Source organism: Balaenoptera physalus (genome assembly GCF_965194825.1).
Source record: "Balaenoptera physalus genome assembly, chromosome: 2".
NCBI lineage: Eukaryota > Metazoa > Chordata > Mammalia > Artiodactyla > Balaenopteridae > Balaenoptera > Balaenoptera physalus.
Genome location: NC_138883.1, coordinates 115,605,985 through 115,622,521, shown reverse-complemented (window position 1 = coordinate 115,622,521; position 16,537 = coordinate 115,605,985). Strand labels below are relative to the sequence as shown.

The 16,537-nt window shown below is 43.0% G+C and overlaps 1 protein-coding gene and 2 long non-coding RNA genes across 3 annotated transcripts in view; 2 read left to right on the top strand and 1 right to left on the bottom strand.

Moving 5' to 3' along the window:
- THSD4 (thrombospondin type 1 domain containing 4) overlaps positions 1-16,537 on the bottom strand; it is a 576,458-nt gene that overhangs the window by 444,578 nt on the left and 115,343 nt on the right. The window contains exon 5 of the mRNA XM_082443764.1: positions 12,524-12,971. Coding sequence (XP_082299890.1) covers positions 12,524-12,971 — 448 coding nt within the window. The remainder of the gene's footprint in view (positions 1-12,523; positions 12,972-16,537) is intronic.
- The window catches only part of LOC309651620, a 455,214-nt gene that overhangs the window by 410,235 nt on the left and 28,442 nt on the right, over positions 1-16,537 (top strand). The gene's annotated exons all lie outside the window — the stretch shown is intronic.
- LOC309651627 lies at positions 6-5,846 on the top strand. The gene is made up of 2 exons (XR_014258263.1): positions 6-1,040; positions 1,100-5,846. It is a non-coding gene; the product is annotated as an uncharacterized lncRNA (long non-coding RNA).

Here is a 16,537-nt window from a genome sequence, read left to right as displayed (position 1 = left end):
AATAAAGCAGATATTAAACATGCAATTAGTGTCCATATCTCTTCATGGCCCCAGCCAAATCCCAGGAGACCCCTCCAATGTTAAATGTCAGTCCTCCTCCAACGAAACCTGGGGTTCTACAAATGTGCTGATCATCTATATCGAAAATTTTAAACGCAGATCCCAAGGCTTCATTCCAAGTTTACTAAATCAGAAACTTTGGAAGGACACTAAAGTTTTAACACGCTCCCCGTGTTAAGTTTTTCCATACCATAATTTGAGAACCACCGACCCAAACCTGCTCCTGACAAAGTGGTCTGCTCGCCTCCCTCAAAGAGGCCATCCATTTCCATCTGCTTGACTTTTTTCGTGCCATTCCTGTGCGTGGGATAATATTCACAGCAAACAGGTACAGCGCTCTTAGCAGGTGCAGGCACTATTTTAAGCATATTTCACATATTAACTAACTTAATCTTCACGATGACCAATGTGATTGATACGGTATTTTTAGATTTTTTTCACAGGTGAGCAAACTGAGGCACGAAGCAGCCACACAGCCAGTGAGGACAGAGGCTGGATTGAACCCCAAGAAGTCTGGTGCCCACCAGCCTCTCTCTCAGTGTCCTCCCATCTTGTCTAAATTCTGGTCTAAATTCTCTCCAGCATCTAAAGCAAGAGCTCCTAGCCTTCGGCATGCAAAAGAACCACCCAGAGAGCTCCTGGGAGATGCAAACTCCTGGATCCCTCCTCCAAGGATTATTATTCAGTAAATCTGGCATGAGGCCCCGTAATCTGTATTTTGTCAAACTATCCAGATGATTCTGCTACACTAGACTACTCAAAGAAAACATCCAGCTCCCTCTGGTTTCTTTCCTTTTTTTTTTTTTTTTAAACAACTATCTCTATTTTTTTTTATTAATTAATTTATTTTTGGCTGTGTTAGGTCTTCGTTGCTGCGCGCGGGCTTTCTCTAGTTGTGGCGAGCAGGGGCTACTCTTCCTTGCGGTGCGTGGGCTTCTCATTGCAGTGGCTTCTCTTGTTGCACAGCACGGGCTCTAGGCGTGCGGGCTTCAGTAGTTGTGGCGCACGGGCTTCAGTAGTTGTGGCTCGCAGGCTCTAGAGCACAGGCTCAGTAGTTGTGGCGCACGGGCTTAGTTGCTCCGCAGCATGTGGGATCTTCCCGGACCAGGGCTCGAACCTGTGTCCCCTGCATTGGCAGGCAGATTCTTACCCACTGCGCCACCAGGGAAGTCCCATTTATAAATGATAAATATGAGCAAAATGTGACATAAATGTGAAATAAGATCAGAATCTCTCATTTAAAGCTAGGATCTAGCTTTTTAAAACTAGCAACACTCTGTTTAAGTATAAGGTGTGTGTGTGTGTGGTTAGGGGGTGTTTTAATAATCAGACGGGAAAGGCATCTGGCCCCTTAAATATTAAAAGCTCTGTATAGAAGTCTCTGGAATAAACTGCTAATATGATAGCTCAAGTCCTGAAGGATTTAGAAAGAAATCTACTGTATGTATCAGGAACATCAGGTCTCGTGGAAGATGAGGCAACAGAGGGAGAAATGAAACCAGGTGGAAGGAAAAACATCCCCTGCTTGATAAAGGGCACTTGGGGAGGCCGCTGGGACAAACACTCAGGGTGGTCATAACCCTGCTGCGGCCTGAGCCAAACCATATGGAGCAAGAAACCATGTGAAGTAGAACGTGATGGAAACTGGTGGGGGAAAAAAGGGCTGGAAGGATGGGCAGGGCCGGCTGAGCTCTGACAATGGGTGAGAAGCTGACAGGCTGGGGAAGGCTGTCTCCAAGGACTCTGGAATCCAAGCTGCTGGTGGTCCTGAAGCCGGAACCGTGTAGGCTTCCCAGCAATACCAGCTGCCTCCATGAAGGATTTGGAGTTAAGATGCTTGTTACAACCCTTTGGCGAGAACCAAAGTTCGACTAGGATGGGATTAGCTGGGCAGCTTGGGAGTAAGTACCATCCTTGCGATGAGAAAGAATCGCTAAGCGGTTTGTTAAAAATACAGATTCTCGGGCTTCGCCCCAGTGGAGGGTGGGCAAGAGGGCCAGGAATATACACTCGAAGTGTTCCCTCTGGCACAGCCAGCCTGGCACCAGACTATGCAGCCGCAATTAAGAGCCACTCCCGAGCCTCAATCACACGCCAAATTACTTAACATGAAATCACAGTGTGAGAGCAGAAGAAAAGCAAATCCAACCCCTTTAATTTAAAGATGAGGACATAGAGGTGTGGCGAAGCGGGGTACCTTACCAGAGGTCCCACGGTGACACAGAGACAGAGCCTAGAATGCTGACCACCCACCCTGGCCACCACTAGAAGCTCGAGATCCGCTGCTGGGTGGGTGGCAGGTTTTCATAATGGAAAGAGACCAGCACAAGTGGGCCAAATGTCCCATTCCTCAAATAACTACGTAAAGCCAAGCTGCTCTGAATGAGGCTCCAGCCAGAAGCCACCCTAATTAACCTAGTGGCAATTACCAGAATTAGAAGCTGTAGACCTAACTTAGCCAGTCTGTTTAACCTCTTTCTACCCATCAGTAACATAGTGCCAATGGGCTGGACCACGAAACAACACACCTTCAGAATCACTTTGAATTGCTCGATATTTGATGATATAAATGCATATTTCATGCCATGGAAAGCAGTCCACAATCCATTAAGTGAAAAAAGTGATTGTGTGTGTGGGGTGTGTGTGTGTAGAGAGAGAGACTAAAAGTGTTATCTCTGGAAGGTGGGTTATAGAAGTTTTCTTTTTACAGTTAACTATTGGTTTATTTGTACTGTCTAATTTCTCTACAATAAATATATGACATTTATGTAATAAAAATATATCCGTATTGAGCCCTTCCAAACACATAGCCACGCAAAGCTGGAAGGGCTCAACACTGATAACATTTTTATCAGTGTTTTTAATGCTAATGCCTGGTGCTCTTATTATATCCATAAGCATCTGCCTAATCAAGCAGCTACCTGTGATGCGTCATTCAGGATACCCTGTCCCTGGTCATCAACAAGTTCTTTATATTTGAGTGTGGCCCAGTTACCTCCTAAGGCCAGAGGGCTTAACGTGGCATCAGACCCACAGTGAGGCATCAGGTGCTGAAGCAGCAAATCCACCTACAGTTGCCAGGAGGCAGCTGAGCCCAGAGGTTGACTATGGTATCCAGTGAGCACCTAGCATGGGAAGGTACAGCAGGAGGTAACAAGGTGCTCTGGAAGATGGGGGTCTCCCTGTGCGTGACCCTGAGCAGGGACCCACAAGACACCAGGTGAGCTGCCAGTTAAAGGCAGGACACTACTTCCTGGGGAGGAGAGAGACCTGGCCAGAGAAATGCAAGCCTCACAGAGTCCAGATATGGAAGTGGGCTACTGAGACAGAATTATGGTACAGGTGAGGAACACAGATGCCTGGGGTGATAATGATGATGATGGTGTTAAGAATAGCTAACTTTTATTGACACTTACTAAATGTCAGACATTCCACCATGATTTATGTATATTTGCTCATTTAATCCGGACAACCACTGTTATATCCATTTTACAGATGAGGAAGCCAAGGCAAAGAAAAGTTAAATGAGCTGCCCAAGACCGCAGGGGGAGTCAGGATTTGAACCTAGAACCCACAACAGTAACCACTATGCCACAGTGCCCCTCAAGAATGTGTGGATAGTAGTTAATTTGCAATGGGTCCTCAGACAAGAGGGCCGTAAACTTCTTCTTGCCTACTGTCAGGAGACGTCCTGGAGATCAAGTTCAGATTCAGTCTCTGAGGCCTACTGAAGTGGCCCCAGCAACAAGGATCAGGGAGCCGTGGATTGAGGATGAAAACCAAGGAGGGCTGGGGAATTTCTGTTTCATGTCTCTTTTGTAGATTACATCTGTTTGTACTTATACTATTATCAGTATAAGATCTCCTCTCATTTTAACAGACTCTCTGAAGTTAAAACTTCCAGGTTACAGATCATTTTACATTTGTTATATTTTAAGTGGGTTGTTTCCTGATGCCATAGACTGAGTCACCCTCACCTTATCAGTAACTGTCTCTTTATTACACTGTGAGTTGGCTTTGGGCAGATTTCCTGCAGACAGCTGATCCTTTCCATGGGCACGGATTCTTATAATCTTCAGGCCAGAAAACTGAAACAAGGGAAAAGCCATGTAGATAGAGATCAGACTCATTCAGGATGCGGCCAGCTAAGACCAGAGCTTTATAGCCAAGGAATGGCCCTGGGAGATAACCTCCCTTCAAATGACTCCTTTCCACCACAAAGAGGGAGGGATATTCCCACTGGTCTCTTATGGGAAGAATAAAGATGTACTTTAATATAATGAGCTGAATCCTGATAAAGCACTTCAGGCCCTATCCAAAGTTCCATCTAGACAACTGCCTGGTGTTATGAGTCACAAAGAGTATTATGGAAACTCTGACTATGCTTCTAGTGACCCTGGTTAATCTGAGATGACAACTGCCCGTATGTAACTTCACTGCTCAAGAGGCCGCTGTCGGTGATCACACAATTAACTTTCAGTAATTAATTACTTTTCAGTTCCCCAGGAGACTGAAGAGTATCATCCCCGATGAAGATGACACCAAGGAACATGACCTTGGGGTCTGCCTGGGTCCAATATGCATTCTTGTTTTTACCCTTTGCATTGCTCTGGATTCAATCAAAAGACCGGCTACCATAGCAACACATGATGTATTTAACATCACCACAGTGAAAAAAAAATCTAAAGAAAAAAATCTAGAAAATGTCCCTGTACTGCCATGAGAAAGTGGCTATGTGACCTTGGGCAAAGCAGTTTGCTCTTCTAAACCTAAATGACTGCATTTCAATAACAAGCCCTGTGCCACTTCCCTCACCCCCTAACCCGGGAATTCTGTGAGGAGTAAACTAGTAATATATTAAAGTTTCTAGCTCATAGTAATGCTCAATAAATGTTAGCTGAATTGGAATCAAAGAAGACATCAAAGATGAATCCAGCAGTTCCAGAAGCTGTTAAGTGCCCGACAGGCAGGTGTTCTGAGCAAACATTCCCTTCTTTTCTCTTCTACAGATGGAAGATGGGCTTTGTTTCCCATCATCTTGTTATATGATATAGAATCACATAACCATGAACCAAAATTTCTTACAAGTTATCCAGCACAATTTTCAAATACGTTTAATATCTGCTTTCTCAAGTCACTTGGAACAAACTCAACCTCACAAAAACTCTTCTGCCACCTCCTACCACTTCCAGGGCCCTCTAGACAGTCAGTGAATTGGTTCGTCCAAAAGAGCTGGGTAAAGGCTTTGGATTTAAAAAACAAAAAACAAATAACTGAGGTTTTCTTAGTTCTCAAACACTTTTTTTTTTTTCCTATCCAAGTTCATACTGTTCTCCTAGAGAAAGGAGTTTCTCTCTTATTCAATAAATACATCAAAGACCCAAAGGATATTACTATAACTAAGCCCATCCATTCACCTGGGAGAACCCTATTTTTTTAAATACTCTCTACAGGGCTTTCCTGGTGGCACAGTGGTTAAGAACCCGCCTGCCAGTGCAGGGGACACGGGTTCGAGCCCTGGTCCAGGAAGATTCCACATGCCGCGGAGCAACTAAGCCCGTGTGCCACAACTACCGAGCCTGCACTCTGGAGCCTGCATGCCACAGCTACTGAAGCCCGTATGCCTAGAGCCTGTGCTGGGCAACAAGAGAAGCCACCGCAATGAGAAGCCCATGCACCGCAAGGAAGAGTAGCTCCCGCTCACCACAACTAGAGAAAGCCCACGTGCAGCAACAAAGACCCAACGCAGCCAAAAATAAATAAATTTATAAAAATAAATAAATAAATAAATACTCTGTACACATGTCTATACAAACCTAGGCTTACCCCAGGAATGCTTGTTTATTTCTCTCTCTTTAGATTATGAATGTATCTCTATGCCTGTAAGAAGGTCTGAAAGAGAATATCTTTTTTTCTAACTAACCAGGAAGTATGTGGCAAAATGTAAACTTAAATTCAAAGCTCCTACTCCCCCAGGGAGCATAAATTTCTCAGTGGCTACTTTAGGGATCACATTAATAAGACTGGTTTCTTCCCCTCTGCTATCTGCTGAAGCAGGATGTGAAATTCCTTCAAAGGCAAATAGTCACTCTGCCCCTACTATGTGTCAGGTGTTGCAAGCATTGAGGAGACAGAGAAAAATCCCTCATAATAGTCTCTCACAGGGATTTCACAGGCCAAGGTAAAAAAAACAAAACAAAACAAACAAAAATGAAGAAGCCCAACAACAAATAAAACATAAACCAAAACACATAATGCAATGAGAAGAATTTGGCGAACTGTTTGGGCACTACATTTCTAACCTTGCAAAATAAGGAGGGGACTGATCCTTCCTAATGCTGATAAATCAAGACAATAAAAATTGTTAATATACTATATATAATAAAAATATAAGTGAAAATAAAATGTGGCTAGCAGAGGTCAGCAGAGTGGAAGGAAAGAGGATCATTTCTTCCTCTTTCAGAGTAAGGAGTCAGAGAAAATTTGAAGTTGATATATCAAGAAGCAGAGATGTTGGTACACTATTTAGACTTATGGAGAGAATGAGAGTAAAACTTTTAAATGATTGACTGTGATTCCATCTTGGGAGAGGGACTAGGATATATACACCTCTCTCTACCACTGTGATATTTCTTCCTATTTGTACTACTTTTTATAATCATGAAAAGTGACAGTTGTGAACAATTCATATATATGTGTATGATTCACACATCTATATTTCATACCTATGAAATATATCTATATGAAATTTATTTGAATATTTATATTTAATATTTACGTGTTTAATATATTCAATATGTGTATGTTCACAAACTATTCATATACCTATTTCATATATATATATATGTAAGGCCACTTTTCATATACATATGAAAGTCAATAAGAGAACTTTCTATGGAAAATTGCCAGTGGTCTGAGAAGATGGAAAGCAGAATAATGCAAAAAGCACTGACACTAGCATATATTTCACAGATAAGGAGGCTGGTGACAAGCTCACGATAGGAGAAACCTACGCTGAGCCCTCAAGTTAGATGACCCGTCCATCCGCTAACTGGTCCCACATTTCCTGGCATGTTTTACACCTTACAGAACTGCACTGACTTCTTGACGTGGCCCATTTGCTAAGTTTCTCCTTAAACTGCACGCAGGAAGTTGTCTGTCAGCTCCTAGTCTCATTTCATATGAGACTAGGAATGGGATAGAATTAGAATCTGCCTAAAGAGAGTTTAGCTATATTTGAGATTTGTCCAACATCTTCCCTTCATTTTCACTTACTTTGAGCCAGAAACAAGTCCACATGGATAAACCCATTGTCAGAAGTCAGTCCCACCCCAGGGAAATTTACTGGAGAGTCACTGATACCAGAACTCATCACAGCCGTTGTTTGCTAAAAGCTGCTTTTTAGCCCCAGAGGTTTTTCCCCTTGAAACGTTAAGTGCACTCAGTCTAAATTCAGGATCATACTTCCTTTGGCAGCAAAGCCCTTTAAAAACTCGAAAGCTTGCCCCTGCCTTGCACCTGGTGACTCCCTCCAGCCTCCCTGATCCAGAAGGAGCCTGTGTGTCAGCCCCCTCTCCAGGGAGGAAGCACTGAACTCACAGTGCTTAAGAGAAGAAGGAGGGAGAGAGACACCTAGGTCTCCAGGACAAAGGGCATAAGGTGTCTTGGTTGGTTCATGTATTTTGCAAAAAATAATACAAAACCCTAGAAACAGCTAGTAGAAAAGAACTGTATTTTTACTACATCTCCACGGGCACCAGGAGGGATTGTGGTTTGGTTTTCTCCTTCCCCTGTGTCACCCCTATAAAGACTCTAGTTCTTTTGCTCCCAGGTCTTAACCTTTAATGAAAGTCCATGAAGAAGAAACTTATCTATTTCCTCGATTGCTTGAATACTTATAATTTTTAGCCATAGCTGAGGAAGTGCAGGGCTGTGGATAAACCACGGACACCTCTGTGTTGCCCCTTCACTGCTGAAGACATACTTGCAGGTGAAGCCACCACTCATGGCAAAAGCATCTCATTCCACCGAGAGGTCCTCCAAGCGCCCCTTCTTACGGGAGCGCAAAGGGGCTCTCGGATCCCTGTCACTCCCTCTTCCTAGAAAACTCTCCCTTCCGCTGCTGGATCGCCTGCAGGAGGCCTTTGCTGCCTCCACCCAAGCCAGGTTCATTTCCACTACCTGGAGATTTCAAAGTGCCTACACAGCATGTAGACTGGTGCCTGTGCCCTGCGCTTGTTATTACCTATTTATGAGTCTCTCTCTCCCGCTGGACTTTGAGCTTAGGCTCAGAGCTTGCTCTAATTTCAGCATCCCTGACCCCACTCAGTCGATGTCAGTGCCGTGCTTATGGTCTCCAAGCAAAAACCCGCAATAGTGAGCGACTTGGACTGTTGTACTAGTAGACGTCTAAGATGATGCCTGCTCGAAAAGACCACAGATTCTTTATTTTTACTGGAGTGTACCACCTTCACTTCCTCATACACATTGTAGGCAAGGAAAAAGAAAACCTTCCTTATTTTTAAAGTCTACATTCAGGGATAATGAGTGCTGCATTTATTACTGATACTGAAGTACTATTTCATAGAGGACATCTTGTATGAACCGAACAATCCTAAAGACAAACTAGCATGCTTAAAATTCCCAGATGACATCACAAGGTAGGGCTTAATATTAAATATGCACATTTGAGGGTATAAAGGCTTCATTGGCATGAAGTTATCTATAGGCTGACTTTTATCACTTTTAAACATGACCCAAGGGTTACATTGAAAGCCACATCACAGCGAAAATGCTGGGTCTCTCAGCAATCTTGTTTTATTCTTGGGCAAAGGTAAAGGACTCTCAAGCACAGCTAACCCAAAGGACAAAAGGGGATTCTGAGCAAGTCTGACCATTTCATCCACAGTTCCATGACTCAGCCCTTAGGAATTGGGAGCTGTTCAGATATGCAGACATCTTACTCCATTCTTATCTTCAGCCACGTTCACTTATCCAGGTCCAAATGGTTTATTTACTAACAATGTGTCAGCACATGCCAAGCTCCTTTTACACATGACCTTATCTGAACCTCACATCAACCCTATGGAGCAGGTACTATTATTCTCCCCACTTCACAGATGATCCTCAAAGAGTTAAGTAACTTGTCCAAGGAAACTCAGCTCCCAGTGTTGGAGCTGGGGTTTGTATCCAGCTCAACTTAGCTCCCAAACTCACTGTCCCACACTGTCTTGCAGGCTTAACATCCAATTAAACCAGCTGATTAGAATTGCTGTCTGATTTTTCACTGTGTTTAAAACGTTTCTCACCCATCAATCTCATGTATGAAAGTCCAGCAAGACCGTGTGATACTTCTGTATTCTGAGATGTTAAAGCATAAGTTTCCCATTAAGACCGTGATTATTTAAAGTGGATAGAAGGAGGCGGGAGGGAAAGGAGGGTCCCTACCACCTGGCAGTCACCGCAGCACCCAAGATCCTGAAACAATCCTGCGTTTTTGTCCTTGACTAAGCTGCTTCCTTGGCCCCAAATGCTCTTATCCCTTTTTTTGCCATCCTTGAAAGCCCAGCTCAATTGTTCCCTTCCCCAACCCTGTGGCCTCCTGCCCTGTGCTCTCAGAGCTCCCTCCCGCTCACTAAGTGCTCCAGCACCAAGTGCTATGACCTACAAGTAGCTGCATTTAGCACCTTCTCTGCTGTGTTGAGGGAGGGATTGTGACCAGTGATAAGATTGGGAAGCCTGCAAAAACATTTCCCCTAATTCAGACCACCCGTCATACGCACGACCTCACAGCTCAGAACTGAGCCCTTTACTGTGGGGTAGTTTTAGGAAGGGGGCATTCCGTCAAGAACTGGGGTGGGATACACTGGGCACTTGGTTAAAGGGATGAAGTTCTGAAATCAGTAGATATTTCCAACCTACCCTGGGTTACTTTCCCTTCTTTTTCTTCTCCCAGATAATAACTGGGTGAGAACTCGAAATGTATGCATTATTTTCTAATTTTTGAAGAGGACATACGTGATAACTTTCATTCCTTGTTCACAGTATTACCCTTCACCTCTTTCTTTTTTCAGTAGGAAGATTTACGTAATTGGGGGACTCATGCCATCCCCTCACTTGGACATCGAGGAGGATACGTACATGTCTACATAAGGTCATTGATGTTAAGATGCTGGAGCAAATGGGTCCACGAAGAGGATGTGCAAATAAGACAACACAGAATACGGAGACTGCTCTCCTTAGAAAGGCCTGATTGCAAGGTTGGTCCTTGGCTGATGTCTGGGAACTTGGATTTCAAAAGGGTTCCCACCACTCCCTAAGTGATAAGAGTGACTCACTATGCTCCAACTATATGTACAAGCAATATATTTTATGCTAAGCACCTGCTTTCGTTTTGGGAACCTGGAACTTTAGTATGTAGCAGGCAAAGGGTGCCTATGTGACTAGCCACCAATATAAACTTTGGGCACGGAATCTGTAATGAGCTTCCCTGGTAGACAACACTTCACGTGTGTAACAAGTCATTGCTGAGGGAACGAAGTACATCCTGTGCAACTCCACAGGGACAGGACTCTTGGAAGACTGTGCCTGCTTTCCTCTGGACTTGGCCCCATGCACCTTTCTTTGTGCTGATTTTTCTCTGTATCCTTTCACTGTAATAAATCATAACTGTGCATACAACTATATGTTGAGTCCTGTGAGTCTTCCTAGCAAATCATTAAACCTAGGAGTGGTTTGGGGGACCACTAACACAGGGAGTTTTAAAGTGTCCATGGGGCATGGCCCAAGTCACAAGAAGCCAGGGGCTTATAAAAAGAAGATATGTAGTAATGGGACCTCTAAGGAAAGCTATCTCTCAATAAGGGTAAGTAGGATGTGACTTGGGGTGACGGCATGCAAAATGTTACAGTGAAAAGAAGGGAATTAAACCTGTACAATCCTCTGTCAACATTTACTTCTTTGTCTAAGAAAATGTGTGAGACACTGTTTTACCTACATCCAAAATCATGCAGACATCATGAATTCACAAGAATTTAAAAATATTCCTTGCAATTCATTCTCCTCGGTAGTGGAGTTATCCAGCACCCGGAGAAGCCACAGCTTTTACATGAGAAGAGACAGCCCTGCTGTTGGCAGCATAGGTCTGGAAAAAAGTGTATGCTTCAAAAACGTAGGTTAAATGAACAAAATGCTAAGTAGATATCAGGTCCACATATATGTCAAATGCCTTCTCTCTTTTCCCTTCTCTTTATGGATTACTTGGTCCTTAAAATTGACACATACTAGTCAGTGGGAGAATATATTCTACATTAGAAACGAATTCATTTCATTTTTTAAAAATTGCAATGGATATTCCAGAACAGGGACTGTGTCTTATCATGGACACAAGTTTTTTTTTTGATTTATAAAGCACTTTCTTAACATCACCTCATCTGATCCCTGTAACAACTCCATGAGGTAGGTAATATGACTTCTATCTTCCATGGAGCCTGGTCCGTTACAAGACAAGCAATGATGCTCAATTAAGACTTACTAGTTGACTGATGGCTTTAGGAAAATTACTTTAGGCTTTAGGAAAATTACTGCTTTACAAAAATCAATAATTCCTGAAGTCTGTCAGTGGAAGAACAAGCTGAAAAGCAATCCAGGCATTCAGAGGAATTATTAAAATCACAAATTAAGTCATTTCTATGGACTCTACGGCAGGAAATATATTTTTAATGAGGAAATTGAAGCTAATATATAACAGCTGTCCTGTTATCCAGTAACAGACTATTAAGGCAGATTAAATTATTAATGAAAAATATAGTAACTTGGAAGTTTAACCTTTAGACATTCTCATTCCTTTCTCTTTTATATAAAGTCTTTAAACTGATATTTATTTTTAAAAACACATTTGGTCATCTTATGTAGTTTCCATTTATAATTCGCCTTGCTATGGAATTATTAGCTGTAGAATCTTCAGCAATTTTTCACTATCAGACTTTTTCACGGTACAATATGCAAAGTCTTTATGCCTTGAAGAGCAGGGAGCCTCCAGGAAACTTACTGGATGATACGCATGCTGGTCAAACCTCCCAAAACTCCCACATCTTTGACACCACCACTGGTTGCCCTAAATTAGCCAAACTGCACGTGACTCGCAGACCCACGAGCAAAGAAAAAATATTGTTGATATAAAGCCACTGAGAATGTGAAGGTTGTTTGCTATATGCAGCAATAGTGATTGTCAATAAGTGATTCAAGAAGTTATCCATAAGTTACTAAAGTAATAACCTTATAAAAAAGAAAAGTATATGGGAAGAACACATGAAGAGAAATGAAAGGGAGGGAAGCTAAAAGGTGCATTCACGTGGCCTAGAAAACCATGCCCTCTCTGTCTTCCACCATGTTTATTGCCAACCAGCAGAAAGATAAGAGTAGCAGTTGTTTCCAGGGCCAGTCTCAGGCGGTGTATACTCACATTCGTGTTGCACAGCTTGTACTGCCGATAGGCCCCAATGCAGGAGATTGCTGTAGATCGGGCAGGCTGGGAGAAGCTCTGAGCTGCCCTGTGGGCCCCCAGGCCAGAGCTGCTGCTTGTTTCTGGGCTGTGGAAGAGACTTGAGGCTTCAGGGAAGCCTTGGTCATGGGTCAGAGGCAGCTGGTAGATGGAGCTCTCTGAGACTTGCAGTCCAGGACGAGGGCCACTGTCACTCTGGTACAGAGGTCCATGTCGGGGGCCCCGGTGGGCTGGAAGGTTGTAGCCATGGCTAGAACCAGATGCCCCCTGGGACCTGGAATTCCGGGATGAGGGCCTCTGCCTCCGAAGCCTCTGTGGCAGGTGTGCAGAGTCCGTCTGCAGTGGTAAGATGTATGGGGCCTTACCATAGCCATACATGCCGGGGCCGATGGGACCTCGAGTCCTGCTCCTAAAGAGAGACACACAAGAGAGGATTTTCATGTTAACCCAGAAGCTTTGATCCATGGGAGAGGGAACTGGGTAGGAACAGAAGCCTGGGAGAGAGCCTACAGTGGAACAGGGAGGTAAAAGAGGGCTTTCCAGGAGAAGGGAAGATTCTGGAGGCTGGAACAGAGGCTCTACAGAGACTGCCATGTAGAATGAAAGTGGGAATCAACAGTGGGTGATGTGACTGGTGGAAAATGAGGTTAGAACGGTAAGCTGCGGCCAGTATGTGATTTATGTCAGGGAGTTTGGGTGTTTTTGTAGGTTGTAGGGAGCCACTGAAGATTTTTTGAGAAGAATATAGAATTGTAATTTCAGCCAGAGTAACGTCCTGTTCACTTTTTTTCAGATAATAGTTTGTGGGGTTTTTTTTCTCACTTAATTGTACCTGATATTTCAGACCCTGTTTCCATGACTATTCATGCCCAAATAGCTTTTCCAGGTAAATGGACCCTAGCTAAGCAACCAAAGACTAATGCAGTCCTGAGGCATGACTTGCTCTGGGTCAAACTCAATCCCTGATGAAATGAGAGGAGGCTGAACAATGCGGAACCCATGTGGAACAATGAGTAAATGGTCATCTTCACATTGGTATGGATCTTTAGGTTTTGTCAAGACCAGCTGCCTGGTGAGGTCTTATGACAATCATGTAAACAGAAATGTGCATGTAAATTTCCAACAACTGGCTTTCCAGTGGGGGGGGGGGGAAGCCCTGATTTGTGCCATTTCTCCATTTCCACGGTGTAAGTACTCCCACCATGGCCGATTTCAAGCTATCAATGTGAAGACACAATCATCTCTAACAAGCAGGGAAAAACAAACTCCAGCACACCACTGCATACAAATGTATTGTGAAAATACTGTTTGCAAAATACAGAGTTAGGAATGATGAAGAAATATAAAAGTGAATCAGAGGGGGTTCCCAAGATCCCAATCGTACAACTGAAAGTAACTAGAACATAACACAAGGTGGGGTAACAGCCTTGGGAGCAATACAACAAGCAAAGCGTCAGGAATTCTGAGTCAAGAGAATGCCTCAGAATTCCTCACCCTTCTGTCTGCGGGGATCTGAGAAGGTTTCACTATCACTGGTCTGAGAGTTGGGAAGCAAGGTTCCAACACTCTGTGGAAGGACTTAAGTAAGACATATAGCTCTTACTTATTTGTAAAATGACTGAACTGGATTAAATGACCACGAAGGTCATTCCAGCTCTAAAATTTTATGCTTCCATAATAATTAATTCTACATTTATGTAAAATTGGAAATGTGCCCAAGAGTTTCTACAGGATGGCCCCATTAAAATAAGCACATTAAAATAGCAATCAAGGTGAAACATTAATTTCTGCACTCATGAGGAAATTCTTGCTTCACTCTATATAACCACTGAATGCAACATTTAACAGACCACAAGTAATTATTAACATCTTTATCACTAATGGCACCTTCATTCTTAGCTGATACAGTTTTGAATTAAACTGTGCTAGTGTTTATTTTGCGTTTAGGCATTTCTCAATTAATCTTGGCAACACTTAGGACTCTATGAATGATGGGAGGATCCATAATGCTGCTTTGAGAGATGCAATTAAGAAGCTGGTCTTAGGAGGAGCTTCAAGATGGTAGAAGAGTAAGATGTGGAGATGACCTTCCTCCCCACAAATACATCAGAAATACATCTACATGAGGAAAAACTCCTACAGAACACCTACTGAACACTGGCAGAAGACCTCAGACCTCCCAAAAGGCTCTTGGTGCTCCAGCCAGGCGTCAGGGCTGTGCCTCTGAGGTGGGAGAGCCAAGTTCAGGACATTGGTCCACCAGAGAACTCCCAGCTCCACGTAATATCAAACAGTGAAAATCTCCCACAGATCTCCATCTCAATGACAACACCCAGCTCCACTCAAGGACCAGCAAGCTACAGTGCTGGACACCCTATGCCAAACGACTAGCAAGACAGGAACACAACCCCACCCATTAGCAGAGAGGCTGCCTAAAATCATAACAAGGTCACAGACACCCCAAAACACACCACCAGATGTGGATGTGCCCACCAGAAAGACAAAATCCAGCCTCATCCACCAGAACACAGGTACTAGTCCCCTCCACCAGGAAGCCTACACAACCAACTGAACCAACCTTAGCCACTGGGGGCAGACACCAAAAACAACGGGAACTACGAACCTGCAGCCTGCGAAAAGGAGACCCCAAACACAGTAAGTTAAGCAAAATGAGAAGACAGAGAAACACACAGCAGATGAAGGAGCAAGGTAAAAACTCACCAGACCTAACAAATGAAGAGGAAATAGGCAGTCTACCTGAAAAAGAATTCAGAGTAATGATAGTAAAGATGATCCAAAATCTTGGAAATAGAATGGAGAAAATACAAGAAACGTTTAACAAGGACCTAGAAGAACTAAAGAGCAAACAAACAGTGATGAACAACACAATAAATGAAATCAAAAATTCTCTAGAAGGGATCAATAGCAGAATTACTGAGGCAGAAGAACGCATAAGTGACCTGGAAGATAAAATAGTGGAAATAACTACTGCAGAGCAGAATAAAGAAAAAAGAATGAAAAGAACTGAGGACAGTCTCAGAGACCTCTGGGACAACATTAAATGCACCAATATTCGAATTATAGGGGTCCCAGAAGAAGAAGAGAAAAAGAAAGGGATTGAGAAAATATTTGAAGACATTCTACTTGAAAACTTCCCTAATATGGGAAAGGAAATAGTTAATCAAATCCAGGACGGACAGAGAGTCCCATACAGGATAAATCCGAAGAGAAACACACCAAGACACATATTAATCAAACTATCAAAAATTAAATACAAAGAAAAAATATTAAAAGCAGAAAGGGAAAACCAACAAATAACATACACGGGAATCCCCATAAGGTTAACAGGTGATCATTCAGCAGAAATTCTGCAAGCCAGAGGGTGTGGCAGGACATATTTAAAGTAATGAAAGGGAAAAACCTACAACCAAGATTACTCTACCCAGCAAGGATCTTATTCAGATTTGACGGAGAAATTAAAACCTTTACAGACAAGCAAAAGCCAAGAGAATTCAGCACCACAAAACCAGCTTTACAACAAATGCTATAGGAACTTCTCTAGGCAGGAAACACGAGAGAAGGAAAAGACCTACAATAAGAAACCCAAAACAATTAAGAAAATGGTAATAGGAACATACATATCGATAATTACCTTAAATGTAAATGGATTAAATGCTCCAACCAAAAGACATAGACTGGCTGAAAGGATACAAAAACAAGACCCATATATATGCTGTCTACAAGAGACCCACTTCAGACCTAGGGACACATACAGACTGAAAGTGAGGGGATGGAAAAAGATAGTCCATGCACATGGAAATCAAAAGGAAGCTGGAGTAGCAATTCTCATATCAGACAAAATAGACTTTAAAATAAAGACTATTACAAGAGACAAAGAAGGACACTACATAATAACCAAGGGATCAATCCAAGAAGAAGATATAACAATTGTAAATATTTATGCACCCAACATAG